The following is a 26268-nucleotide window of genomic DNA, read 5'->3' as shown; positions in this document are numbered from 1 at the left end:
GATGGGAAGAAAATGAAGTAACGCCATCCAACTATGAGCCGCAATAGACAAGATATCGATATATAGCCCTGTTCAAGACACTCTGTCAACGGTTCCCGTCGTGTCCAGAACAGAGGCTCAGCATCAAGACTACAGAAAAACAGAGCTCAAATAGATTCTTTAATCTTTGCGTCATCTCATTCTTGATCGCAGCGTGTAATCTCTCGTGACTTTTCATGACAGCAGCATGAGAACCATGTCTATCTAGCATGATGACCCAAGCTCAAGAAGACGCCGTAGCGTCACAGGTAGCAATCATAGCAAAGCGTTGTACGCTCTAGCGCAGCGCTCCAGGTGTCTTGCCGTATCTTGACTGGGCATTTTCTACCCTCGAAATCATCACTCATCCTCATTTGGTCTGCGGAGCTTTTTTGTTCCTTTCCTCATCTTCACCCTATTTTTATTCTTTGCCCGTCGGTACCTTGAAAAAGACACCCTTTGACTCCTTCGTTGGCGCCTTGTCACATCTAAAGTAGCCCTTGCGATCAAATTGAATGATATCATCCTCCTTGACGTCCCATACATTGCAGTCAGCCAACGCGGTAGATTTGAACTCGCTCTTGGGGGTCAGGAAGTCTTCCCAGTGAGTTTCTTCCTCCTCTGTCAGCTTGTCCTTGGAGAGTAAATGATCGAAATCTTCGAGTTGGACCGGGCAGAGGTCCTGGTCTTTGGAAAGCCACGTGATCTTCTTCTTTGTGGCTTTGAAGTCGCCGTCGAGGTGAAGTTCGAGTTCGAGGGAAGCAACGTTGCCCAATGCGTTTACACCGTCGGTGATGTCTGCTTTGTCGGTGGTTTTCTCATACTGGATATCCCGCACATACGCGTTTCCCCAGTTCATAAGCGTGATTTCTTCGTCTTTGGCGAAGGTCCGCGCATCCTCTTGCTCGATGATGATGTTAGAGCTGTACCAAACCTTCTTCTCTCCGAGATCATATTTCGCGTGTCTGGGTTTTATCTCTGAATAGGGCGCTTCCTTTGGCACGCCTTTGACTTTGCAAAGGACGTGGTTGTCGTCAATCGCAGTGTATCGCGCACTTGTCAGATCAATCACTTTCTTGTTCATGGTCCAGATAGTATGCCAGTCCATATTGACCACATTCTTGCTCGGTCCCTGACTGATCATGAAATCCCGCAAACCTTCGACAGTCATGCCGCGCCGCCGGATACCTCGAACGGTTGGGAAGCGGGGATCGTCCCAGCCTGACACAATACCGGCATTGACCAGTTTCGTCAGTTTTCGCTTCGACATCAGCGTGCGCACGAACTGAATCTTGGAGAAAGTCCAGATATAGGGACACCGCAAATCGATGGCCTTGAGAATCCATTTGTATTGCGCATCTTGATCATTGTACTCAGTCGTCCTCAGGGCGTGGGTCACTCCCTCGATAGAGTCCACAATCGGGCAAGCAAATTGATAGGTTGGGTACGCCTTGTATTTGTCGCCTGTTCGGTGGTGGTGAGTGTTATTCTTGGGACATCGGAAAATCACCGGATCTCGAAGTGCGGCGTTGTCGTTAGCATAGGAGATCTTTGCTCGAATACACCATCGCTTTCCCTCTTCGGTGCCTTTCTTCATCTCCTCGTATCTTGCTAAGTTATCCTCAACGCTGTCGTCTCGGTGGACACTAGGCTCACGTGCCAATCTTTGTGCGCTCATTACGTCGCCCGGGGTGTCGTCAGCGTAGGCCTTTCCGACTTTGATGATCTTGACACAGTACTCATCGATTTGGTCGAAGTAGTCGCTCGTGTAAGAGATTGTGTCGGGTTGAATCCCTAGTAGAGCAACGTCCTCGCGTATTGCATCTTGATACTCGACATTCTCCTTCTCAATGTTCGTGTCATCGAACCTCAAGATCAACTTGCCACCAGGATACTGAGTGTGAGCAAAGAAGTCATTGAGAAGAGCAGCTTTCGAGTGCCCTATGTGAAGGTATCCGGAGGGTTCTGGAGGAAAGCGTGTGACGACGCCTGCGGCGGCATTGGGTAGATCCATTTGCTTGACTTTGGGGGCCTTCTTGGCCTTGGGTGCATTCTTTGTCGCCATAGTGAAAGATTGTCTGGTTGAAGAAAAGAATCTCTATTGGGAGAGGTATAAAGGAGAAGAGTGACTGTCTTATGGCAAATGTTGAGTCATTTCGACTGCGGTGTTTGAATATTTCTACGGAACGCTTTAGGCGGGGACACAGACTGCAACAGCCTCGCGTAAACCTGACAAATCTGCCAAGCTAACCTTTTATTCGCCAGCCTTCCTAGCCAGAGGAGACGGAGAGCTGCAAAGACTTGTTGGACATTATTCGACGCAGTTAGCCATTGAATTGGCTTGCTCCCTTTCAACCATGGAGGTTTCTCGAGGCCTCTCGATGGCTACGAAACGACTCTGTCGGTTCACGACATCTTCCTTTCTTGCTCCATTCTTGACACGTGCATCGACACCATGCATACCAACAGCTACTCGATGCTTCTCTTCCGCCCCAGTTCTGTCTGCAGCAGGTGGTTCCCGGCCTCTATCAGACAAAGAAAAGGCTGCAAGGGAGAAAATCAAGAGGAGAAGGAAGAAGCATAGGGCATACAAGCAATATAACCTCAAAGATATGGAGCAATTCACTTTGTGTGAAGCAATGAGGTAGGCCAAAACAGTCTATCCAGAACGATCGCCGGCATTGCTAATCCGGAACAGGTATATCAAAGCATTCGAAATCGGCCACGAGCCCGACTCGCCAAAATATGACATTCACATCAAACTCCGCACCAAAAAAGACGGACCCGTGGTTCGCAATTCGATCCGCCTCCCCTATCCCGTCAAAACAGACGTCAAAATCGCGGTGATTTGTCCGCCCGATTCCACAGCAGCGCAACGAGCGCGTGAAGCCGGCGCCCACTTAATTGGTGAAGAGGAAGTGTTTGAACGAATTAAAGCTGGCAAAATCGATTTTGACCGGTGCATTGCCGTGCCCGAGTCTTTGCAAAAGATGAATAAAGAGGGTATACCGAGGATATTGGGACCAAGAGGTCTGATGCCGAACATCAAGATGGGATCTGTTGTGTCGAATCCGGGCCCTGCCGTGAGAAATGCGATGGGCGGTAGTACGTACAGAGAAAGACAGGGCGTGGTGAGAATGGCGGTGGGGAGATTGAGCTTTACGCCAGAGCAGCTGAGGGATAATGTGAAGGCGTACGTTAACGCAGTGAAGAAAGATGCGTCTGCGTTGAGTGACCAGATTGTCAAGGAGATCTACGAGGTGGTTCTGAGCTCCACCAATTCTCCTGGCTTCTCTTTGAATGGGGACTTCTACAAGCCAGCGCCGGGTGCTGCTACTCCCCAGCAATTGGCAGTGGTTTGAAAGAGCTTTTCGATTCTTCAGTGTACTATACTGGGGGTATATGTCGCTCAGCCTCGGCGTACAGGTAGCAAAAATGGAAATAGAGTTGTCCCTCTACAGCAAGAACCCAGTCGGAGAAACATCACTCTGCAATTGCCCCCCGTATTTGCAGCAAATTTTGTTTGTTCTTGATCTCAGTTTCCTGTTTGATGGTCATTTCGAGATCAGAAAGCAAGATCTCTTGGATCGTGCGCATTCGCCCTTCTTGGGCCAGGAGGAAGGGGTGCTGCGGACTGTGTTTGCTCGCCAGGTGCTTCAAGATCAGGAATTCCTCAGTCCTTCGCTTCAGTCTGGGAGGGACGCCATCAACCTCAACCGAGTCGAGTTCCTCGTCAATATCGTTGGTAGTCGTCTCTTCGACCCACTCGTCATCCCAAAGCTCACCGCCGTCGTCCCTGGGTTGGTCTTTGACCTTGGTTGCGGGCTGCTTAGTGGATGGTGTCGAGATTTCGAGCTTCTCTTCTAGCAGATCTAAACGTTCCGCAATCTCGAGTAGTGCCTGTCCAACGCTTGTTTCTTGTCGCAGAGCCTTTTTCTGCCTCAACAATTCTGCTACCTCGTTCCTTCGTGCGTCAACTTTATCTCTGACTGCTTTAACATCCCTTTCAAACCCCAGTAGCCCTAGTCGGATATCCTCGATCTTCTCTTCGCCGCCATACAGCGTACTTCCCAACAATAGGAAATCCTGATAATTGTCATTGACGAGATCGACGAGCTCTTTGTTGAGGATCTGGCTCAATTCGCGCAGCTCTGTCTGCAAGTCTTCAAGCGTCTGAAATCGATTCGACAGGCTGGACAAGAAGGCTGCAGCATCAAAGTCTGGTGCCAGGAATGTCGAGCGCTCTAATGGCTTGGGGAAGGGAAGTGAGGCATCGTTGTCATCAACATCCGAGCCAGAGTCAGAGCCGCCAAACTGATGGGTTCGTCAACTATTGTCCAAATGTGGGCGTGCAAGCTACACACATAGAAGCGATTGCTCATTCTGACTGTCTTGGAATGCTAGGCACCGTCTTCGTGTTTGCCATTCTTCAGCTGGATTCCCTCATGTTGTGTGGTTTGTCGAGCGTAAGGTCACGAGGATAAAAGACCTCGCAGAAGCGCGGCTGGGAGCCTGTCGACGAGATTGGCTATGGCAGTCGACACTCGTCCTTTTGTGCGCAGTTACTTCCACATATGAAGGGGAAGTTCACTGTCAAAGACACATGTGCAATTGGCGGGAGTTGTGGAGGGGATCGACGACGCATCGGATCTAAGTTAAATATGCGGAGTTAAAGCTGCAAGGGCCACGACCTTCTTGGACTCTGACTCCCCTCACAAATGCACCCAGCCTCACTTCGATACAACATAACAATTCTGTATAGGTCAACACTATTTACAGCATGGATCTAGCTGCTCGAGGCGCCGCGGCTGTCGAGTCTAAAGACTTCGCCCTGGCTGTTTCGCTCTATACCCGGGCGCTCATCGACCACCCTCACTCTCCGGATTACTTCAATCAACGGTCGCTCGCATTCGCGCGTCTCTCGCCGCCCCGCCATGACCTCGCTCTTAAGGATGCGGAATATGCTGTCGTCCTTGCCCAGAAACGTGCAAAGCGGGAGAAAATTCAGGCCGCGCAACAGCGACGAGTTGTGGCTCTTCACGGGCTTGGACGGTATGCAGATGCCAAGGCGGTTTTGCAGATAATGGCGAAATGGAGATCGAGTAAACCTGAGAAGATGGAGGGTGACATGTGGCTGGCGAGGGTGGAAGGAAAACTGAAAGATGCTCCAGAGTCGGAGAGAGTGTCGTCGGAGAAGGAATATCCAGAGATTGACCTGCCAAGCGAGGCACAAATGAAGGAGTGGCTCAAAACACAACTAAAGGCAGATGGGTCATATAAGTTTGGGCAAGAGGAAGATGTCAAGACGACCACTACCGACGCAGCAGCTGCGACAACTGGTACTACCAAGCCCGCCGGAGATGGGACCACGACAGGACCAAGTCCATCCATCGCTGCGCCCGCATCAGCCCCGTTTAAGATCCGACACGAATGGTACCAATCTCCGCAAGCAGTGACTCTGACACTCTACGCAAAGAATGTCCCCAAAGAGGCTTGCGATGTCGATATCCAGGATGACTCTGTCTCCGTCTCGTTCCCTCATCCCTCGAACCCATCCTCCACATTCACATTCACCCTCGACCCGCTCTTCGCTCTCATCGATCCATCCCAGAGCAGATCTGCCGTCCTCTCCACGAAGATCGAGTTAACGCTGCGGAAAGCGCAGGCAGGGAAGTGGCATGACCTGGAAGGTCTTGCGCCTCTGAAGGCACCGGCATCAAAAGCAAGCACTGAAAAAGACCAAGAGAATGTTGGGCCGATATCAATGTCTACTCTCACCAACTCTTCCCCATCGGCCACGACTGTGACGCAACCAGCCATCGCGAAAGAGAATCCACCTTCCTACCCAACCTCCTCTCGTAATGGCCCCAAGAACTGGGATAAACTCGCCAACGAGCTCCACGCGCAATCCAAACCCACAACTAAAGCCAAATCCAAAGGGAAGACCAAAGCAAAGCCAGATGACGCCTCCAAAGACTACCAGTCCAGCCCTGACACATCCGATGTAGACGAAGCCGGGGACTACGACTCAGACTTCGAGCGCGGCGACCCTGTCGATGGATTCTTCAAGAAACTCTACGCCTCGGCGGACGAAGACACGCGTAGAGCGATGATGAAGAGCTTCTATGAGAGCAATGGCACCGCCTTGAGCACGAATTGGAAGGAGGTTGGGGCGAAGAAGGTCGAGGAGGTTAAGAGTTCCCACGACTGAGGAAAATAGGAGCTTGGAGGTGGCACGATGTAACGATTGCAGAATTCCGGCTGCGGCAGATGCCGTGAGGTGAAGGAGAGGATGCGAGGTCCCGGGAAAGGTATTTGCAAACTGGGTGAAGGGTATTCCTAGCATGCATGCACAGGAGTTCTTGGGACACGGCTGTGCGGGTTGAATGGACGATGGAATGAAATTTACTCTGTACCAATAAAAGCACCAGCAACAATCAGTTCCCGAAGAGGAATGAGAATGAAAATGAGAATGATAATTACCTCGATGAATAAGAAGCAGGAGAATGCATCGCCGATGGATATGGCAACAAGACATACCCTGCAAGCGAGTCCATGGGCTCACGAGCTTCATATATGTACCTGGGCGTGTCGATGCTATACCTGTCGTGCAATGAAATGCAATGCAACGCAATGTACCGCAAAGGGTGCGGTGGGCGAGCAACTCAAAGCAAGGGAGTGACGGGAGAGAAGCGCAAAAGGAAGTCATCTATTCGTGATTTCAGGACCGGGACTCTTCCTCCTCGTGTTGCTGAGTATCTATCCCTTATTTCTTTTTGGGACCAGCCATAGCCCCCCCTTTTTTTCCCTCCTTGTAATCAGGTACAAACCCCTCTCTCCCCTTGCCATCCCCTTCCTGCGCCCTTGTCTTGGAAGTCCCTTGTCGAAGTTTCCGTCCAGGTGATTTCACTCGCGCGTACCCAGGTACACAAGTCATCCTGTGGAGTTCCCAGCTTCTCCCACGCTCGGGTTGTCATTGGGAACTCCACAGGATGACTGGTGGGTTGATTGATGGAATGAACAGATCGATAAAATGGTGCGGGGGGAGGTAGATGGAGTGAGGGAGGGAGGGATGGATGGCGTTGATGAGGGCAAACTCAACTCTTTCCCTTGCCATCATGGAGAGCAGAAGGTTCCTTTCTTTTGTCCCCCCTCGCGTGCCCTCTTTGGGTCGATGTTTGATCGAACTGATCTGCGCGCCTTCAGTGGACTTACTGCCGCGCTGCATTCGTGGTGGTGGTGGGGGTAATGCCAGGTCTCAGGCCTGGAGTCGGCGCATGTGCGGCGGCGGTGGTGCTCCCTCGCGTCATGACCGATGTGGTCCGTTCGGTCCCGTAGCTGCTCGCTGAGTAGATGCTCGAGGGGTTGGTCATGTTCTCACGCCGCCAGACGCGTTGGTGTTGGTACTGCTGCAGCGGCAGTTGAATCTGGCTTGGGCCTAGCCCGTGCGCGTGTTGCTGGTGGTAGTGATGAGGGTGCTGGTGATGCTGGTGCTGATGGTGCTGATGATAATGGCGGTAGCGGATGGGGCTGGGCCGGCGGAGGTTCGACCGTGAGGTAGCGGCTGACGTTGAAGCGGACCTCGATCGAGTTGTGACCCTGTTGCCGGCGCCGGTCTGTGATGTCGCCGTGGGAGGTGTCGTTGAATGGCCGGGTGCGCGGGTGGGTATGGCAGGGGCTGCTGCTTGCGCTGGACGTTGAACGGGAGGAGGGGGTGGTGGTACAGTGGGCATTGGTGATGCCGGTTTTCTTGGGGATACTGGCTCCGCGGTGGTCTTCTTCGCACGCTTCGTCGATGCGCATGGCGGAGACGACGAAACCTCAGTGATTCCGTCCTTGGTTGGGGTGGACTTTGCCACTGCAGAGGGCGTGTTGGCGATTCCAGCTTGGGCGGCTAGCAAATCTGGAGATGATCTTGAATGGTACATCGCCAGTGTCAGCCCCGAACCAGTGCTCAGAGCTCGAATGGTAGGATCTGCGCTCAGCGGCGTATGGTGTAGAGCTGGAGACCAGGTCGGTGCTGGAGCTGCAGGAAGTGGTGGTACTTCAGGCATTGCATTATTGCCATTCGCCGATATCGTCGTAGCATCGCGGCGCAGGTCTCCCCTTTCCGGGTTGCTATTAGCTCGGCTTCGCGAGCAGGCCGTAGAGACGCGAGTCGACGGCCTCGTACCCACCGAAGTAGAGGATTGAGACGAGCACAAGGACGAATTCCGGTCACCCAATTCCAAGGACCGACCCTCAGAGACCGAGCGCAGGGTACTCGAGTATCGGCTGCTCTGTGAGAAGGCATACGGTTGGTACCTGTGCCGATGGTCATAGTAGTGGTGTTTGTGTGGATAGATGGCCTTTTGGGACGACAAGCTATTGCGGCGCTGTAACCATTGTTCGTGCTCGAACCTGCTTGGGCGGCGCTCGGGGACAAGGAAGAGTTGGCCGTGTTTCTCGACTGTCAAACCGGAACGGCTGCTGGATACCGAGAGCGCCGGAGCATGGACTGTTGAAGCTTTGCGAGACAGGCAGGTGCAGTAACAGTTCAAGACGCCCGTTCGACGGCGAGTTGAATGTTGTTGATCCAAGAAGGAGAGGGAGGCCACGAAGATGCTGGTCAAACACAGAAAGGTCAGCAAGCCTCATGTCCAGAGATTCCATGGATAGCCCGGACGCCAACTTACGCCATCAGGACCGACAGGGCCACCACAGCACGGTGCATCCGGCAGGAGAGACCGTATCGCCAGTTCTGCTCTTCCAAATCATTCTGCCATTCCTCCAACGGCTCTCCCAGGCACGTGGGCGCTCGAAGTGCGACAAGGAGATTGAGACAACCCAGGATCATCCACAAAAATACCAGGACTTGGACACAAGTAGTACAAGCCGACTCTAGCCTTGGTGATGCGGTCGAGGGAGATATAGTCTGCAGAGAATTGCTCCTCTGCTGGAACATGAGGTAACACCGGAGCCCCATGATAATGATGGTAGGTAAGGACTAAGTAACGGTTAGGCACTTTGCTTATGAGGTATGAGGAGTATTGTTTCGTCCGTTCAAGACTCACAAAAGCAATGGAGAGATTCACTCCTGAAGAAGTTGTCGAGCATACAGCTCCTTTCGCTTTCAGAAACACAGCTAAGCAGAGGATGCTGTAGGCGAGTGTCATGATGATACAGATATCAATGATCTTGTATGCCGTCGCGGTCTTGTTGCCTTGGCCAGCCATGATGGTGCGCTGTTGGGTAGAAAACATAATACTGCACCGTTAGCATTGAAAAGAGAATAGTCGCCATCTTCAAGTCCTGACGCGACGCCCAAAAGCGATCGCGAAAAATTCACGATTGCCATTTGCAAGAATGCTCGCATGGAAAGATAGGCAAGGGCGGAATGAATGTGGTCGCAACGGGGAGCCTGTGGCTGGACGACATTCCCGTAGGAGGAGAAGTCGAGGGGTTCGGAACAAAGAAACAGAAAAAAAAAGGGGGCGTCCTTGAGCGCAGGGGCCTTTGCTAACATCAAGTTCCTGTCGAGGAATTTGCCTGTCCTACCTTTTCCTTCACATTTCCAACCAAGAACAAAAGGGGGTATCGTGGAACGCAATCCAGGGGTATCATGGTCTCTCCCGATCTTTCGCATCGTACCAATCCAACCATCAGTCCATTTCCAATCCGACATCGTCATCCATCAAGTACTCTTCATCAACGGCATTCTCCTCGTCAGCTCCATCGCCACGACAACCTTCCAGCAAGGCTCTGGCAAACTTCGCGTCCACCTTGTAAAGGTCGTGGATCTCTGACACAACGATTTGTATACCGCCTGTGTGTTGCAGAGCCTTCAAATAACAGAGTTCTCGTCCGGCAACATACCACACCCAGGCTGGGAAAAAGCCTTTCGAGCACACCACCATATGTAGGCATGACGCCTTGAGAAGAACCCAGTCGGAGAAGGGTTGGTCCTTTTCTGCCTCGTAGCGACGATACAGCTCATGATCAAGCCGCTTCGGTTGGATGTCTCGAAACTTCTCATACACAGTTTCAACGGCAATACTGTACTTACTCCAATCCATGCCTTCGCTCGGGGTCGGGTCAGGGCCCATTTGAGGGACCAATCTGCTCCATTGTGCATCCAGGTCTTTTATTTGATCAAGGAGACCATGCGTGCCTTCCAACAAGTCGGTGAGTTTCTCCAGGTCTGTCATAGCTCGTGCTTCGACCTCTTGATGCGGAGATCCTGTTGTGTTAGAAGTGTCTGGTGCAGACTGATACCGAGCTTCACGCCTCTTTCTTTTTCTGTCCTCTTCTATCGCAGACGACCAGTGAAGCCAATGTCGACTTAGATCCCTGTCGTATTTAAGGACTTTTTGGTCTTTGTCTAATCCCCCGAATTCTCGTAGGACTTGTTCCTTCAAGGCCTGGGCAACATCAAACTTGAGATAGTCTACTACGTTCAGGTATGGTCCTGGCTGCCTTCGAGGAGTGTCGTCTTTATACGCCGGATCTTGCAAGCGGCTGCTTCCACTCGCTCTCGCACGGATCTCATGCCACATTGTCTCTGTCAGGTCCCAACCCTGCTTAGTGCTGTCGACCAGAAAACCTGCAAGAGCTGCTAGTTTCACGGCACCAGAATGTGTTAATTTGTTAGGGTGTCGTTTTTGGCTCAGGGCATAGATCAACTTCTCATGCTCTGCAGCGCACGAGCCAAGCAGGTTGGACCGAGCATTGAAAGCAATACACTTGCGGAAATACTCCTCGAAAGCTTCATCAAGGGGGCGTCCAACGTTGAAAATCGCAGATATTGGTTCTGAGCGCTGAACCATATCGCACTCAGTCTCTGTCGGCATTTGTAGCACGTCGGTGTTGCAGAAATGTCGCACAATTTCAGGATCCCAAATACATGTCACAACATCACCTGCCACCCTCACAAGGAGACATGTCAGCACTTCTGTACCTTAAGCTGGAAGTGAAGACCTGATTGTCGAAGTTATAGCAATATGAGAGTCTGGGACCAAACACTTACCATCATAGTCGCCGCCGGACAATAAAGATGCAAGAGGGACGGTTCCTCGCTGTGGGAACAGAATAACATTTTTGTAGTGTCGCAGCTCGTGTTTGTAGACCGCTCGGCATTTCTGCATGTCAGATGCCAGGTGCGCTGGATTTCGAGCCACGAGGAGTTCAAGACCTTCGAGCGTGTTCTCCCTGAGCCCTGTAACGGGATGTGTGATAGAGCTTGAAGAACCAAGGTACACTTCGCCAGGAGCGAGCACTCCTAACGGGTCCGGTGCACAGAACACAGCTGTAGAGTGTGGTATCTGAATCCACATTTTGTCCATGTAATCGGTCATGTAGTCACTGAGCAGACGATAAGCATTGGCGATGAGTTTTTGGCATGTCCGCGGATGAAAGCCAGATTCCAACAGGAGCTTCATTTGCTCTTTGTGGTTGGCGGGAAATGAGCCCAAAACTTTCTTAGCCTCAAGTCGGGACGAAGGGGCATGTTCTTGCATCCAGAGCCGTAGATATCTCGGGTCGTTCATCGCTTCCGTAAGAGTGCTTGAGAACGATTGCACATCCAATTGCAATGCTTCCTGAAGAACCGAGCGCAAAACTCCCCTGTCCTCCAGGATATTAATCAGCTGAATGTTCAGATGAGCCTGCTTGCACTCGCTAGCATATTTCAACACCTCAAACGTTCGCAAAGTGGCATCAGCATCCGCATCATGACGGTCACGCGGGTGTGGCTTGATCTTGAGCTGAGATTCTGAAATTTCAATCCAGTAACCTCTATCACTGACAGGGGTGTACTTGTTCTGATAATCCACCAACCAAAGACCTTTGCCGCCTGAGATACGCCCTTGGACAGCAGAGGGTGGCTCACCTTCGCCGCCGTACGCTGCCCAAACGGCTTTGGCGAGTGGGTAGGACATCAACGCACAGCCATCATTCATGACCTTGCGTTCTGATCCGTCACCAGGTAGGTCACCAAGTTCGTCGTCTCTGTACAAAAATTCATGTCGCTGAAGCTCTATCGTCGGAGTTGTCCTCGAGAAGCCAATGCTCCATCTGGAGAATAATTTGAGGTCCATCGAATTGGAATTGGCATTCAGAGGCATATGCCATTGCATCAGTCCTTGCCGTGTGATATTCTGGTGTTGGCCGTCAACCTTGAGATCTGCAACGTTGAGGTTCAAGAGAGGTCGTGGGACGATGTCAAACCCAGTCTCGGCAAAGAGGATGATCCTTGAACGCCGCGGTTCCGCCTTAGTGCGCCGTGTTCTCCCTTTCACCTCCTCGATGAAGCATACTCTCCAGCTACGTCCTGCAATGAAGTGCGAGCCCGACGCCAGAAAATCGATCACCTTGTCGTACAATGGCAGATTCTTGGAGCTGAGTGACCATAATTTGTCGGGGAGCATGAATGGGGGTCCGTTAAGCGCTAGAAATCTGTCGGCACCAAATTTTCGATGGAAGCGGGTTGACTGCACTAGCTGGAGGGCGTTGAGTCGAAGTTTAAGCAGTCCCTGGGAACTGTCTTCGTTCCAGTCCAGGGCAGCTGTGAAATGGGCGACCTTGTTCGTTTTCACATCCATGTAATTGTTGTTTTGCATAATCCAACTGGGGAGGTCGGACTTCTGAGGCAGCGGTCGCACAGCCTTTGCACGACAAACCTCCTTGACCTTGTGCCAAAATTCCTCCGAAGCAACAGGTGTTTTCTTGTGAATTTCTCCGAATGACCGGTACAGCTCGATCGGTTTTAGGCCAAGATCAGGCGCAAGTCGGTGCAATTCCCAACAGTACCAGAATGGGACATCTGACGGCAGGATTGCTTGTTTTATGAAAGGGCCGTTGGAGTTGAGGTCGGTTGGGTCGAACGGACTTGTAGTCTTGCTCAATTCATTGAAAGAGGTGGAGAACTCTTCGTCATCGAAAATCTCATTGTAATCCTGGGTTGGAAACAAGTCTTGCGAGTCTTCATCCTGCGAACTGACCATGGAGGTATCATTCGACTTTCTCCCTGCGTTCTCTCCCTCGGCGACTGAGAAGACGGAGGATGCAGCGGGAGATACTGCAGTTTCAAAACTCATGGGGTCCGGCACTTGGAGGTTTCGGGCTTCTGGGAGAGGCGGCGATGCGGGTCTGAAATGGCAGAACTCCGAGAGTGTCTGCTGTCGCTTGTTTTGCTGTGGCAAAATGTGAGCAGGTGGAAACTCAGATTCAGGGCGAGGACTGACCCCATTTGGAGAGCCGATTGTGCGCTTTGTGGACATTGTTAGAGGATGCTTCAACTGTGGCTCGACGGGTGCGATATGCAGATTCCCAATTTTGTTGACAGGGCTGCTCGATGGCGTGAAGAAGGACTCTTGTCTTTGAGATACTCCCTCTCTTACGGGGGTTGTAGGAGCAGTCGCCAAGGATACAGCTGATGTAGAAGCTGACTGGATTGAGAACGCAGAAGACATTTGTGCCAGCTCATAATTATCCTTCGATTCCTTCAACACGTTGTGCAGAAGCCCCAGAAGTGCGGACCGCTGGGAATCGCCCAGGCGCACGAGGCCAGCCTTGCGCACCACTAGGCTCTTGGTAACGGGCAATACAGGCAGAGTGCCTCGTTCTTGAGAGGGCTTGAAAACCCATTGGGAGTGAATTTGCCGTGCTCTCCCCTCGAATTCGCGCAGAGCCGATGTGGTTTGATCCGTCTTGAAGCAAAGGAATCGGATGAGCTTCGAGCATGTCCCAGCCAAGCGCTCGGACTCATCAGCTGGAGCAGACGCTTTTCCATGGAGCCTTGGAAGTCCCAGGTCCCAGCGTGTATTTAAATCATCAATAGCCTTGTCAATGTTGTCGCTGATCTCCTTGGGCGTGGGTGGCATGGCAACTCTGACGTTGAGGAGACCGCCGACCAGCGAGTTTGTATTTATACGGGCAGGTCGGGGGAAAGCTGTTCAAGAGTCGGCTTCTCTTCAGTTGTCCTTTAGACGTGAGGTAAAGGAGCTCCGTGGTGTTATCCAACTAAAGGGATGATTTTGATCTGATCTACGCTGAAACTTCGCTGAAAAAAGGCTGGACAATAAATCTGAATTGTAGGCTGGACTCTGCGTATGAGCCTACAAGAAGGATACATCAATGCCTGAGGCATGAGGAAGAGTCAATGGTGGAGGTGACCCGGTTGGAGAGTCATGATTGAGAGAAGGAGATTGGTTGTGAGTGTGGTGATGGCCGGTGAGCACTGTGCATGAGGCCGTTGCAGCCATTGCAGCCTCCGCAGCCACCGTAGCGAGCCAAACAGGCGCCCGACGAAGGAGCGGCACGACCCCTGGCGCCCGTTGCTCCGGCTCTGGTGCCAAATCACACTGTCCACGCACCTCGCGCACCGCGTCCACGCGTAAAGCGATTCTGCCTCGTCAGGCAAATCGGGGCTTTGACAGGGGTTTGCTCGGGCTTGCTGAATGTCGAACCTCGTAATTGCAGGGGCTGACTCTGCCCTCTACGCTGGGTACTCACCGTCCTCCTTCAAGGGTAGGCCTGCCACTTTGTTCCTCGCATGCACCTGCTCCATGGGCAATTCTCCGCCATGGCAGAGGCATGAAGGGAAAAGCATCCCAAGGAAAACAGGAAAAAAGGAAAACAGAGATCGGGGCAGGTCATGGGCCTTTTATTTCTGCAGCATGAGTCGACTTCAAGCACCATCCCAGGAGAAGCTTTGGCACTTGGTCCGCACAGACAGCACAGCGGTGCCTGCAATCCTGCCCTGTCAGCCAACCATTGCTTGCAACCACACGCTCTCTGTGGCGGCTTAGTCCCCTTCCATTCACTCCACTCCACGCCAGCCCCCAAGCACTTCCTGTAGCCCAACTTGTTCGCACTACGTGTAACGGCACAAGCGTATGCCTTGCCACTCGTCAACCTCGAGAGAGGGGCCGGAGTCGTGGACTCGTTCAATCATCAAGAGGGCATCATTTGCGATTCTTCTCTCTCGTCGTATTCGATCTCTCTCATTCCTTTCGACGATGGCCGCGTGGGTTGGAGGAGCCACTGATCGGGTTAGCCAAAAAGCATTCATAGAATGACAATGAACCACTTACAAGCTGATTCTCCTTGCCACACCCTGCAGGTTAGTGTCATTCTCTGCTTCGGTAGCGGCTCTTTCCAAAGCAGCTCGCCTGTCCTCGGCACTGCGCTTCTCGATTTCCTCAGGCGATGGGGGGAGGCGTTCATTCTGGAGATCGACCTTACGGGCGTCTTCAAAGTTGTGGATGGCCTGCTTGATGCCTTCCGCACCCAACATCAGGGTTCCTGCCGGCAGGCGACCTCCTGACTGAGTCTTCAGTTCGGTGACGCGTTCGGATTCTTCACGCAAGACTTGGAAGACCCTGGAAAGTCGCCCAATAGCCAGAATCTTGTTCTTGATGGCGCGGCGCTTGGCTTCGGTGGATTCCGGATCTGCGCCAAACGGTGGCGTCTCTGGTTCCATGCTCGAGCTTTGTGTATCTTCCTCCAATTCCTCCTTGGAGCAGGTGTTGAGAATAGCAATAAGCATGTCTGTAATCTTTTCGCCGACAAACGGCAGAGACCAGGTGAAGACATCCATAAAATTCGGAAGCCAGTATGGGTGCGGGGTGCAGTTGAACTGTCTGATGTTCATAACATTATTTTCGTACTTGAGAACTGCAGCTTTGTTATTGTAGACGTCAAGGTAATTTGGCGCGCTGAAGATCGTCATGACGCTGGGAAAGCCGGTTGTCCGCGTCTTGCGGTACATACGGTATCCCGCATCTTGCGCTTCGTGTGCACGGATGATGGAGAGCAGATTGTTTTTCTCGAGGAAGTTGCAGGCAGCCGGATAGGAGAAGAAATAGGAGCAGCCCCTGACGTGGTTATGCACGTAGTACTCTCCAGTTTTCTCTTGGCCGAATTCCTCCAACGGATCAGCCCAGAGGATGTCACACATCAGGCCATGGGTGGGAGGCTCGCGGAAACGGTCGATCTGACAGGATTAGCACAACAGCAATGACCAAATCGAAAGCTTCGCATGGCTTACGCTCTTGATGTCCTCCAGGGTGTGTAGTTCTGGGCTCAGGCCACCATGTATACACAGAAACTGCTTGTTCATCACAGCCGCCAAGGGCAAAGCACAGAAAGATTCCATGCATGCGTCATACACCTTCTCCGAGTACTTGTGTTTGCACTCGAGTTTGAAGGTGAAATAGTCTGTGAGATGCCTGCACTCGTGGTTTCCGCGGAGAAGCCATAAGGTGTTTGGGTACCAGATCTTGAGAGACCACAAGTAGAGCACGCACTAATTAGACCGTCAGCACAAATGTCTTCGAGTAAAACGAGGGGCCCGTACCTCAATACTGAAGTATCCACGGTCGACATAATCTCCCAAGAAGAGATATCTGGTCTCGGCAGGATCTCCGCCGACTTCAAACAGCTTCATGAGGTCAAAATATTGCCCATGAACATCGCCGCACACGGTGATAGGAGCATCCATTTCCAGAAGATTTGGTTCCGCTTTTAGCAGCTTGGTACCCTCACTTATGATCCACAATGCCTGCTCTTCGGTCAATCGACCTTCTCGGTAAAAGTGTTGTTTCAAGAAGGACAAGTTCGGCTTCGATCGATCGGCGGACGACCAGAACTGTTCGTTCGTGGGAGGTTGCATGGCGGGAGCCTGGACATCTGCCACTGCATCAGATATGGCCTTGGGGAGGATTCTCTTGTGCAACCTACCCTTGCATACTCGTTCTTGAGTGCTCACCTGAGACCCATCTTCCATGATATGCAATGTGAAGTCGATCTCGGGCACGGGCTTCTTATCCACCACTGCTCTGTGTAACGGGCCATCCATCTTGATCACAAGGTGCGCTCCTGGCGCGAACGGTCTTTGAGACGATGGGAGTATAGCAGAGCTGAACTTGGATAGAGAAACCAAAGATACCGACGAGTTCGTTGAAGGAAATGGTCAGCAGAGTCGATAGTGGTAGTGTTAGCGCCGGGAGGAACGATTGACGGTGGTATCTATCAGGAGGGGGGTTGATTCGGCCTATTCGAGGAGACCCAAGAAGTAGATGATCAAGAGTCGTGACGGACTTCTCAGAAGGTGTCGCGAAGGAGAGTAGAATACGGTGAGCAGAGGTCTTGGACGCCGACAACAGGGACGAGAGCTGAAAAATAAAAGTGGGCAGCAGCAGTTGAAAATCGGGGGCGGCTGAAGCTGTAAGTAAGAGTCGGATTGTCGACCAGTTTCAGGAGGATTGGGATTTTAGGGTCCAGATCCAATTCAGGCCAGGGCTGAAATTCTCCAAGAAACTAAAACGCACCCAGTCCAACTGCACCGACGGGTTGCGCCTCCGTGTAGCCAAATGCTGCGCGATGGATGCAAGTCAGTTAAGCCTAGAGGAAAGCTTGGACGATAGGATTGGACTTGAGTAAGGCTCCGAGAACTAAAAGGAGAGCATTCAACGGCAAAATCAAACGGTCGACGACTGCGGGCTCTGTTGAAGGAGGGGCAAAGTGGGCGGGATCAGAGCCTTTTCATCACAACATGGGGTCCGAGATGGAAGCGAGGCACGCGCCTCAGCTCCATTCGCCGTATTACCTTCCACACCACTGCAAGCTTTAGTATACTTGTCATCGTCAGAGTCCCAGCTCGCCAGGTACCTTGAGGGCACTTAGGTACGAGTGACCTCATTCTCCAATCAGGCTGCAGGCGACCCGCAGTCGGGCTTGGAGGGTCGTTTTCCGTTGCCAAAGTCACCGCGGATCTCCCTCCAAGACAACCTCGCCGCTGTCCGAAGGACTGCTCGAATACGGACAGAGAAGTGTGACCCAGACATGTTTGACACACACAGTATGTGCCCGGACATAAGCCCTCAGAGCAAGATACTTCGAGACACTGACCGCTTGCCCAGAGCCTCATCCGCTGCTTGCGCAGGTCCCCTTGACCGTTTCACCGTTTCTGTCATTGCCGACTGCTGTGACGCTGCCGTACACGTTCCGATCTGTGCCTACCTCGCTCCCTCCTTCCATCATCGCTGAAAATGGCCCGGGAAAGACAAAATATGTCACATCCTCCTCCGGTCACTCTGCCCATCCAGATGACATAGTTAACTCTTGTAAAGCCCTTCAAGATCACCTCAAAAAGACCATAGATGCCGCGGACAACGCGATCAAAGATTGGGAGCAAGATATCAAAGATCGAGATCTGGCAGAGAAACGAAGAGTGGCGCCTGGTTGGTTGGACCGGGAAGAGAAGATACTGGAGCCAACAAAAGCGTCCTCGAAGGCAGGGTCAGATCAAAACCTGCTGGATGGCCAGCCTGTAAATGTCATATCCGCACCTGCGATGTCACCCAGCCGTGAAGGCGAAGAACTAGATCGGGCTTTTGGTGGTCTTGGTCTCAAATGAAAGAATTTGGGCAATTGTGCCACACCCCGGAAACCCCTCAGTCCTCTGCAAACCACCGCTGTCACAAGCTCATATCGAAATGATGAAAAAGCCAGGCTGTCTACTGTTCTGCTAGCAAATATCCAGCGGTATCCGTCAATCTTGAGGATGTTTCATCTCACCACAGGAAGAGACATACTTTTCAACTCCAGGTCCATGGAACCACCAACAACACCAGATACAATGACACAGCTTCTAGAAGATCCATTTGGGACATGGCTCTCGACTTTCCTCTTCATCGTCTTGCTTGTCGCATTGGGCAGCTGCGCCATCTTTCTAGGCTCTCGGTATGCAGAGATACTCGGATTTGACGCCCATCACAACGACGATCTCCCTTTGATTTCAGAGGGCCCACGACAGATTCGCTCAGGTGATGATGGGGAAGATGCAGGATATTTATTCGACGAGACTCCGATATCTCAAATCACCCACTCACAAGATGACCACCAGTTCGACATCAGACGACGTCCAGGAACCGCGGACGTTCAGCCTAACTGCGTTACGATTGGAGAAGTTCGGGAAGGAAGGATAGCGCAAAGAAGAGCATCATCATCGAGAGGCACCGGACGAAAGACACATGTACCTGGTCACCTGGTATTGAAACCTCTGTCGGCTTACGAGTACCGGTCTATGGTGTGAGAGGGCAGTTCTCATGGTACGACCTAAGACAATATCGCATCCTTAGATTGCTTTTTGTCCCGAGAGGACGCGAACAGCAGGATTGCTGTTGATTCGACCCTCTTTTCTGGAGACTCTCGAAGGCACCCTGCCTGCACCATGCACTGCATGATCTCTGGACTGGCGAATCGATCCTCATGGTGTGGGGAATTTTTCCGCGGCATAAGAACCCATCGACATCGGCCTTGAAGACCTTTCGGCAATGCTCCAGCCTGCGCCAGTTATGGTGGCTTGAATCTAGGAGCTCTTAGCTGTAACGTTGGCGCACCCAACCGATTGTTGACAAATTTCTTGGAGCGGCTCGCAAAGGTCTCGGCACGACTGAGCGGAGGACCATCACCAGCCGCATCAGATGTCCCGGCTTCAATAAATTCTTGTTTCCTATCCGTGCGTCTTGCTCCACACTTTCCCTGTCCCTGCTCGCTACTTATTCCATTATTACTACCACCCATCGAAGTAGTTGTCACTTCGATGGCGCGAAGACAAAAGGTGCCTCGCTGCGGTAAGCATGGCCCAATGAGCTCACCTTCTCCGAGCAGTATTTGTTGGTATTATCCAAGAGTGCTTGTTCCATATCTTGAGTCTTGTCAATGTCTGAAAGCACTTGACGTCAGTCAAGCCTGGTCTTGTTCGATCATTACCTCACAAGAGTCTGTAGATCGCGAGAGAAATTCACAGTGGCCGGCTAGACGGAACACTCCATGGATGTTGCCCCTCTGAGTTCCGCCATGGACGGCAGGGCGGAGTGGAAGTTCATCAACCAAGACTCTTGGCTTGCAATCCCGCTCCATACAGTCGATGCCGCGGATCCGCTAGCTCATTACATTGCTTGGCAGTCGTCTGCTGCCATTGGATGCCCCCCGCCGCTCGACTCGTGCAACGATCCATCTCTCCTCATGCTCAGCATCTCGACGGACGTTGAGGAGATTTCTTGCTGGAAACTGACTGATAGAGGGCCCTCGGTGCGATATTTCAATCTGCTTCAGACTGCCTCTCTTTTCCAAATGGAATCCGAATACACTGTCTGCGGCAAGAGTCTTGATCAATCATGGACATGGTTTCCCGGAGGCAAGGAGCTGCCAAGAAGGCAGAGAACCCTAAACAATGATGAAGAATTATTTGCTCTTCAGCCATGCAACTCAGACTGTGCCTACCAGACCCACAGCTGAGGTTGATATGTTGCCCGCGGATAACTTAGGCTGTCACGCCATGTCCCATCATTTTTGGCTCTGGGGATATATCAATGGTATATGCCGCTCCTCAACCTGAAGTCCAACAGTCTATACCTCAAAGAGCAGATAAGGAAATCATGGATAATCACACTTCTGGCCAGAGCAACAAGCCTTTAACTAAACCAGCACATGCCCTTGGACGGGATCATCTAGTCCAGCAATTAGAGGGTGACACTCAGAATGGTCTGACCGCAGCAGAAACCCGTCAGAGATTGGGGACCTACGGCCGCAACGAATTGGATGACGGTCCACGCGTCCAGCCATTCAAAATTCTCCTGCGTCAGATTGCTAACGCGATGATGCTGGTCTTGATACTGGCTATGGCAGTTTCTTTCGGAATTCAGTCCTGGATTGAGGGAGGCGTGGTCACGGCTGTGATAGTTCTCAATATCGTTGTCGGCTTCCTCCAAGAATTTCAGGCCGAGAAAACGATGGACTCGCTGCGGTCACTGTCTTCCCCGACCGCTACAGTTGTCCGTGACGGTGGCAACCTCACCATTCCTACGGCAGAGCTTACTATTGGTGACCTTGTCGAGCTCAAGGTCGGTGACACAGTCCCTGCAGACATTCGGTAAGATTCAAGTGGCAATTCTTCATTGACCTCAACGTACTCATAATAGACAGACTGCTGGAATCTATCAACTTCGAGACCGATGAAGCCCTTCTCACCGGAGAATCTCTACCTGTTGCCAAGAATGAGGAAGCTATGTTCGATGAAGAGACGGGTCCTGGGGACCGACTGAACATTGCGTTCAGTTCTTCCACAGTTACAAAAGGTCGAGCCAGAGGAATAGTCTTTGCGACTGGTATGTACACGGTAAGTGACTTAACGTCCAGCTGCAGACTAAGGTCAAGGCTTTGACGTCAGACTATCATTATTTCCTTGCTCGTATCCTCCGGTTTGGGATGAATCTCTGATATAAAGTCGTAGGAGATTGGGTCAATAGCAACAGCCCTCCGACAGAAAGATCCCAAAATCCGCCCGGCTAAGCGACGCGAGAACGGCACCGTACACCCCTTACGCTACGTTGAGTCCTGGACGCTAACATTTACCGATTCTGTCGGCCGTTTCCTCGGTGTCAATGTGGGCACACCACTTCAGAAGAAGCTCTCTCGCTTAGCAATCCTGCTTTTCGGAATTGCTGTTGTCTGCGCTATCATTGTCCTTGCCGCCAATGGGTTCTCTGACCGCTCCGAGGTCATCATCTACGCTGTGGCTACGGGTCTCTCCATGATCCCGGCGTCGTTGATTGTGGTCCTTACAATCACAATGGCTGTAGCTACGAAGAGAATGGTCCAGCGAAACGTCATTGTACGGAACCTTAAATCGTTGGAAGCCCTCGGTGCTGTCACGGACATTTGCTCGGACAAGACTGGAACTCTTACTCAGGGAAAAATGGTTGCCAAAAAGTGCTGGATCCCCGCAAGTGGCACCTACACGGTCAGCACGTCCAATGAGCCTTTCAATCCCACTATTGGAGAAGTGACGCACACCGAGGCTGCTCCTGCCAAAAGAAATGAAAAGCATCCCGAAGACCGTCCCATCGTCGAGCCCAATAAGTTGTTGGAAGATAATGACGAGTTGAGGGATTTCCTTCTTGTGGCTTCCCTTTGTAATCTTGCTCAGGTTCACCTTAACAAGGAGGGAGAGTGGGTTGCCATTGGCGACCCGACAGAAATTGCAATTCAGGTCTTCGCATACCGGTTTGGATTCAACAGACAAAGATTCCTCGACCCGAAGCATGCTACATTGAAAGAAGTCAGTGAGTATCCGTTTGACTCGGACGTGAAAAGAATGTCGACCGTCTTCGAGGACCTCCAGACAAAGGAACAAATGGTCTATACTAAGGGTGCGGTCGAACGCGTCATCGACGCTTGTACTAGCATCAACTGGTCTAGGACAGGAGTGATTGATCTATCAGGCGAGATGAAGACAGCGATTCTGGAGAACATGGAAGCGCTAGCCGCTCAGGGTTTGCGCGTTCTCGCCCTTGCAAGCCGTCCGTACAGTCCCCAAGACGGTCGACGTGCCAGTCGAGAAGGTCCTCCCCCGCGAGAGGAAGTCGAGAGAAATCTCATTTTCCGCGGCTTAATTGGCCTCTATGATCCTCCACGGCCGGAATCTGCGGATGCGGTCCAAAGCTGCCACCGCGCAGGAGTGAAAGTCCACATGTTGACAGGCGACCATCCCGGCACTGCTCGTGCCATTGCTGCGCAGGTCGGCATTCTCCCGACTGATCGTTCTCTAATCTCCCAACGATCTTCTCAAGTTATGGTTATGACTGCAAAAGAGTTCGATCACCTCAATGACGAACAGCTGGACGAACTTCCAGCCTTACCCTTGGTTGTCGCTCGATGTGCCCCAAACACCAAAGTACGAATGATACAAGCCCTCCGTCGACGAGGGGCTTTTATGGCTATGGTAAGTTTCGTCCACACTCTTGTTTGCGGATATTGTCACTGACTTCCGGAGACCGGTGACGGAGTGAATGACTCTCCCTCGCTAAAAATCGCCGATGTTGGCATCGCCATGGGGCAAGGAGGTTCCGACGTGGCCAAGGATGCTTCTGACATTGTCCTGACGGATGATAACTTTGCCTCAATCCTGAATGCCGTCGAGGAAGGGCGCCGAATGTTCGATAACATTCAAAAGTTTATCCTCCACCTCCTGGCAGAGAATATTGCTCAAGCTTGCACGTTACTTATCGGGTTGGCATTCAAAGACGTCTCAGGCCTCTCTGTCTTCCCTCTGGCTCCGGTTCAAATTATGTGGGTTATAATGATCACGTCTGGTCTGCCCGACATGGGTCTAGGGCTGGAGATTGCCGCACCCGATATCCTGAAAAGGCCACCCGTTTCGCTGAAAGCGGGCATCTTCACTTGGGAACTTTGCTTTGATATGCTTGTCTACGGCTTGTGGATGTCGGCGCTATGTCTATCATCCTTCCTTCTGGTAGTTTATGGGTTTGGAGATGGAGATCTCGGTGTCAATTGCAACCAGTCCTACTCTCCGCAATGCGACACTGTCTTCCGGGGTCGAGCCACTACTTTTGTCAGCCTCACCTGGTTTGCCCTGTTCCTCGCCTGGGAAATGGTCGACATGCGCCGAAGTTTCTTCCTCATGCAGCCCGGCAGCAAGAGGTACTTGACGCAATGGATGCATGACGTGTGGCGCAACCAGTTCTTATTCTGGGCCGTCGTTGCAGGCTTCGTGACCATATTTCCCACCATATACATTCCGGTGAGTATGCCCTTGTTGAATTGTCTCCTGGAACGAAAGAGGAGAAAGGGGGCAGAATCATTGACATCCTCCAACAGGTCATCAACCACAGCGTGTTTAAGCACACTGGTATTTCATGGGAGTGGGGCATCGTCTTCGTCGAGGCCGTTCTCTTTTTCCTGGGCTGCGAGGCGTGGAAGTGGGCGAAGAGGATATACTTCCGCCGATCGGGAGCCCGACTCGGTTCGGGTCCCAGCGACTTGGAGAGATTCGTGTATTCAGAATTCGCCGCCTTCGAAGAGTCGGACAGCGGAGGAGCCAGCTCCCTTCACGGGGCGGTGAATTCAGAGGAGCCAAAATGCTAGTAGACGGAGTGTAGCTACGTGTGATGCACCACGCGAACGCAGGGCATACACGATATCAGTTGTATAGATAACGGACCGCTGGGGGGCTGATATGCACACGTCTTGTCAAGCTAAGAGAATGCATGGAGATTCAACCAGCAAGTAAGAGTGAGAAACGAAATGTGAGGACAGAGGACGGTATTTCGCCCATGACAGGAGGATGTCTTTCCAATATATAGGGGCATATTGGAGAGTGCTACTGGACAAAGGGAAAGAATCAAAATTGGTCCCATTAGAAAGCGGGAGTAACAAACGACAAATGCTTGATATAATCTAGGAGGAAGCTGAGGCAATCCTATGGCCTTGGGAAATCTTCATGTCTGTCTTATTCAGGTTCGTGAGTCTGAATTGAGGATTAACCTGTATCCTGGCTCGCGAGGCTCACTACATCCGCCCCCTCGAATTCAGTCTTGCCCTGCCCCGACGAGCCACGCCGTAGGTCAAACTGTTGGACTATTAATGCCTGGATAATTATAAAGATTGGATTAACATGTCAGGGAATATCCAAATTGAAAAACTGTTCCCACTCAAGCTCACCCAAACCAAACTTGTTCATGCCAAGAGACGCCGGGATCGAAGAGTGCCATTGATCGCCGTGGCCCTCGAGCTCAGTGTCATTGCAATCCGATGCGTTATGTGGCTGACATTCTTGGAGTACTCCGTCCAATCTTGCGATATCGAGTTCCTTTCGTTTCCGATGGACACCCACCAGCACACGAGCGGCTTCATAGGCTTCTCTTGTCGCGGCTGTTTGGTAGTGTGCGCTGACTTTTTGGAGAGCTTTCAAGGGTTGGATGAGTTGGGCAAGAGACAGGCTTGTGTCGATGGCGAGCAGAGCACAAGCCGCTTGGAAGGTGACATTGGCGACATGCCACCAGGGATGTTCGGTCCTTAGTAGAACTAGCGCGGCGTCGACCGCCATGGACAATGCAGATAACATTCTCTCCAGGGTCTCGGTGTTGGGACTAGACCCTTGCACCCGTAGCCGCCGATAGATGCAGAGCATCACGTTACACTGCACAAGCACCAACATGGGCTGCGCGGACTTCACGTCGAGGGCCCTGCGCAGCAAGGTTTCCAGCTCGGGAACAGTCTGGTACTTATCTGGAGAGAGAATCTCCGAGACCAGGTAAAGCTCGAGCAACTCGGGTTTGATACCGTCGGCGTCGGGCGTGGGGAGCAGACACGACGCACCCCGTAGCTCGACTCTCGACCGGCCACAGTCAAACGAGATCCAGATATTGAACAGCTGGGCGACCATGTAGATTCTTCGGCGGCTCTCTCCACCTCCCTCTGCGCCGTTGCCGGAGGGGGACGGCTCGTCGCCTTCATCAAAGTGTAGTCGGGCTGCTTCCAGGACATGCATCATGGTACAGGTTGCCATCCAGGTAATATGGGGGGACGCGGTCAGCCGCAGGTAGATGACCCGAAGCAACCACGCCACGACATCATCCGTGGACGGCGTTGGGAGGAGAACAGACTGTCCTAGGGCTGCCTCGGCGGATTTCTGAAGCTGTAGTTCGAGGCTCAATGGCTGCTTGGAGAACAGACAGCCCAGCGCGGCAATTCCACAGAGAATTGACTCAACACAGTCGTGCGAGCGCGGGGTGGCACTCTCGCGCCAGCGTGTGGCGATTTGTCGGCGAATGCTGTCTTCATCAAGGAATCCGTAAACAGAGTGGACGTCTTGAAAGTAGACAGCGGTCAACACTTCCATTTCGCTCAGGCTGAGGATCTCGACGATTGGTCTTGGGCCGAGGCCACTGGCCGTCGCTTCGTCCCTCAACCCCAAGTTCCACGCAGAAAGTTGCAGCCGCCTAACCCGGGTCGAATCAGCCGTCAAGCCGAGAGTCCTCGCAAACACGGCGCCCGAGTTTGCCTGCAACGACCGGAGCTGCGATTGCTCGGTCTGGAGGGGGGCAATTTGCTGGTCGCGTATGTGTCGGGGCTGATCATTGTCCGTCGTCGGGGACGAAACGCTCGATCGAGTCCCATGGTTGAGCACTTGGCCAGAATGGCTGTTTGGCCGCAGTGGTCGGTCAAAGACGCAATGGTACTCGAAGTGCCTGCAGGCCGAACACGGAATGCCACCCTCACACTTCCTTTTCCGCTCCCGACACGGTCTGCAGGCCGTTTTGGCACGCTTCCGCAAAGAGTCGCCTAGCATCGGTGGCGTGAAGCTCTCCCACGCGGGTTCCGGAGATCGGTGTGGTTGAAGTGGCGAGCATTTGTACATTTTCAATTACCAGGCAAGCCCAACATCATGAGGAGGGGACATGG

General features: G+C 52.3%; 10 protein-coding genes across 10 annotated transcripts; 4 read left to right on the top strand and 6 right to left on the bottom strand.

Annotated features, from left to right (window-relative positions):
- Window positions 1–38: 38 nt before the first annotated feature.
- On the bottom strand, window positions 39–2179 carry PV07_04178 (glutamate-tRNA ligase). Its single transcript, XM_016390962.1, has one exon. The coding sequence runs from the start codon at window positions 2081–2083 to the stop codon at window positions 440–442; it is 1644 nt and encodes a 547-aa protein (XP_016252864.1). The 5' UTR covers window positions 2084–2179; the 3' UTR covers window positions 39–439.
- Window positions 2180–2324: 145 nt separating this feature from the next.
- Window positions 2325–3524, top strand: PV07_04177 (ribosomal protein L1). Its single transcript, XM_016390961.1, has 2 exons — window positions 2325–2662; window positions 2717–3524. The coding sequence occupies exons 1-2, from the start codon at window positions 2376–2378 to the stop codon at window positions 3378–3380; spliced, it is 951 nt and encodes a 316-aa protein (XP_016252863.1). The 5' UTR covers window positions 2325–2375; the 3' UTR covers window positions 3381–3524.
- Window positions 3375–4648, bottom strand: PV07_04176 (uncharacterized protein). Its single transcript, XM_016390960.1, has 2 exons — window positions 4383–4648; window positions 3375–4332 (listed from the first exon to the last, which is right to left on the bottom strand). Exons 1-2 carry the CDS (start codon window positions 4398–4400, stop codon window positions 3502–3504), a joined length of 849 nt encoding a protein of 282 aa, XP_016252862.1. The 5' UTR covers window positions 4401–4648; the 3' UTR covers window positions 3375–3501.
- A 93-nt stretch (window positions 4649–4741) lies between these two features.
- PV07_04175 (uncharacterized protein) lies at window positions 4742–6535 on the top strand. Its single transcript, XM_016390959.1, has one exon. It carries the CDS (start codon window positions 4799–4801, stop codon window positions 6227–6229), a length of 1431 nt encoding a protein of 476 aa, XP_016252861.1. The 5' UTR covers window positions 4742–4798; the 3' UTR covers window positions 6230–6535.
- A 694-nt stretch (window positions 6536–7229) lies between these two features.
- Window positions 7230–9233, bottom strand: PV07_04174 (uncharacterized protein; the record flags this gene model as incomplete). Its single annotated transcript, XM_016390958.1, has 3 exons — window positions 7230–8622; window positions 8694–9004; window positions 9072–9233. 3 exons carry the CDS (start codon window positions 9231–9233, stop codon window positions 7230–7232), a joined length of 1866 nt encoding a protein of 621 aa, XP_016252860.1.
- A 347-nt stretch (window positions 9234–9580) lies between these two features.
- Window positions 9581–13877, bottom strand: PV07_04173 (uncharacterized protein; the record flags this gene model as incomplete). Its single annotated transcript, XM_016390957.1, has 2 exons — window positions 9581–10915; window positions 11024–13877. 2 exons carry the CDS (start codon window positions 13875–13877, stop codon window positions 9660–9662), a joined length of 4110 nt encoding a protein of 1369 aa, XP_016252859.1. The 3' UTR covers window positions 9581–9659.
- A 1122-nt stretch (window positions 13878–14999) lies between these two features.
- Window positions 15000–16855, bottom strand: PV07_04172 (serine/threonine-protein phosphatase 2B catalytic subunit; the record flags this gene model as incomplete). The annotated part of the gene is made up of 5 exons (XM_016390956.1): window positions 15000–15039; window positions 15090–15991; window positions 16046–16303; window positions 16355–16686; window positions 16738–16855. 5 exons carry the CDS (start codon window positions 16853–16855, stop codon window positions 15000–15002), a joined length of 1650 nt encoding a protein of 549 aa, XP_016252858.1.
- A 1707-nt stretch (window positions 16856–18562) lies between these two features.
- PV07_04171 (uncharacterized protein) lies at window positions 18563–19093 on the top strand (the record flags this gene model as incomplete). Its single annotated transcript, XM_016390955.1, has 1 exon — window positions 18563–19093. One exon carries the CDS (start codon window positions 18563–18565, stop codon window positions 19091–19093), a length of 531 nt encoding a protein of 176 aa, XP_016252857.1.
- Window positions 19094–20441: 1348 nt separating this feature from the next.
- On the top strand, window positions 20442–24277 carry PV07_04170 (potassium/sodium efflux P-type ATPase, fungal-type; the record flags this gene model as incomplete). The annotated part of the gene is made up of 5 exons (XM_016390954.1): window positions 20442–20935; window positions 20989–21181; window positions 21296–22786; window positions 22838–23605; window positions 23683–24277. The coding sequence occupies 5 exons, from the start codon at window positions 20442–20444 to the stop codon at window positions 23947–23949; spliced, it is 3213 nt and encodes a 1070-aa protein (XP_016252856.1). The 3' UTR covers window positions 23950–24277.
- Window positions 24254–26224, bottom strand: PV07_04169 (uncharacterized protein; the record flags this gene model as incomplete). The annotated part of the gene is made up of 1 exon (XM_016390953.1): window positions 24254–26224. One exon carries the CDS (start codon window positions 26222–26224, stop codon window positions 24482–24484), a length of 1743 nt encoding a protein of 580 aa, XP_016252855.1. The 3' UTR covers window positions 24254–24481.
- Window positions 26225–26268: the final 44 nt, after the last annotated feature.

The sequence above is a fragment of the Cladophialophora immunda genome (genome assembly GCF_000835495.1).
Source record: "Cladophialophora immunda strain CBS 83496 unplaced genomic scaffold supercont1.2, whole genome shotgun sequence".
Classification (NCBI taxonomy): domain Eukaryota; kingdom Fungi; phylum Ascomycota; class Eurotiomycetes; order Chaetothyriales; family Herpotrichiellaceae; genus Cladophialophora; species Cladophialophora immunda.
Note: the sequence above shows the minus strand (reverse complement) of the source record. Positions and strands in the feature narration are given on the sequence as shown.

Coding starts and splice junctions, on each gene's coding strand:
- PV07_04178 (XM_016390962.1), bottom strand. CDS start 2,083: ATGGCGACAAAGAATGCACCCAAGGCCAAGAAGGCCCCCAAAGTCAAG.
- PV07_04177 (XM_016390961.1), top strand. CDS start 2,376: ATGGAGGTTTCTCGAGGCCTCTCGATGGCTACGAAACGACTCTGTCGG. Junction 2,663..2,716: donor ACTTTGTGTGAAGCAATGAG/GTAGGCCAAAAC, acceptor AATCCGGAACAG/GTATATCAAAGCATTCGAAA.
- PV07_04175 (XM_016390959.1), top strand. CDS start 4,799: ATGGATCTAGCTGCTCGAGGCGCCGCGGCTGTCGAGTCTAAAGACTTC.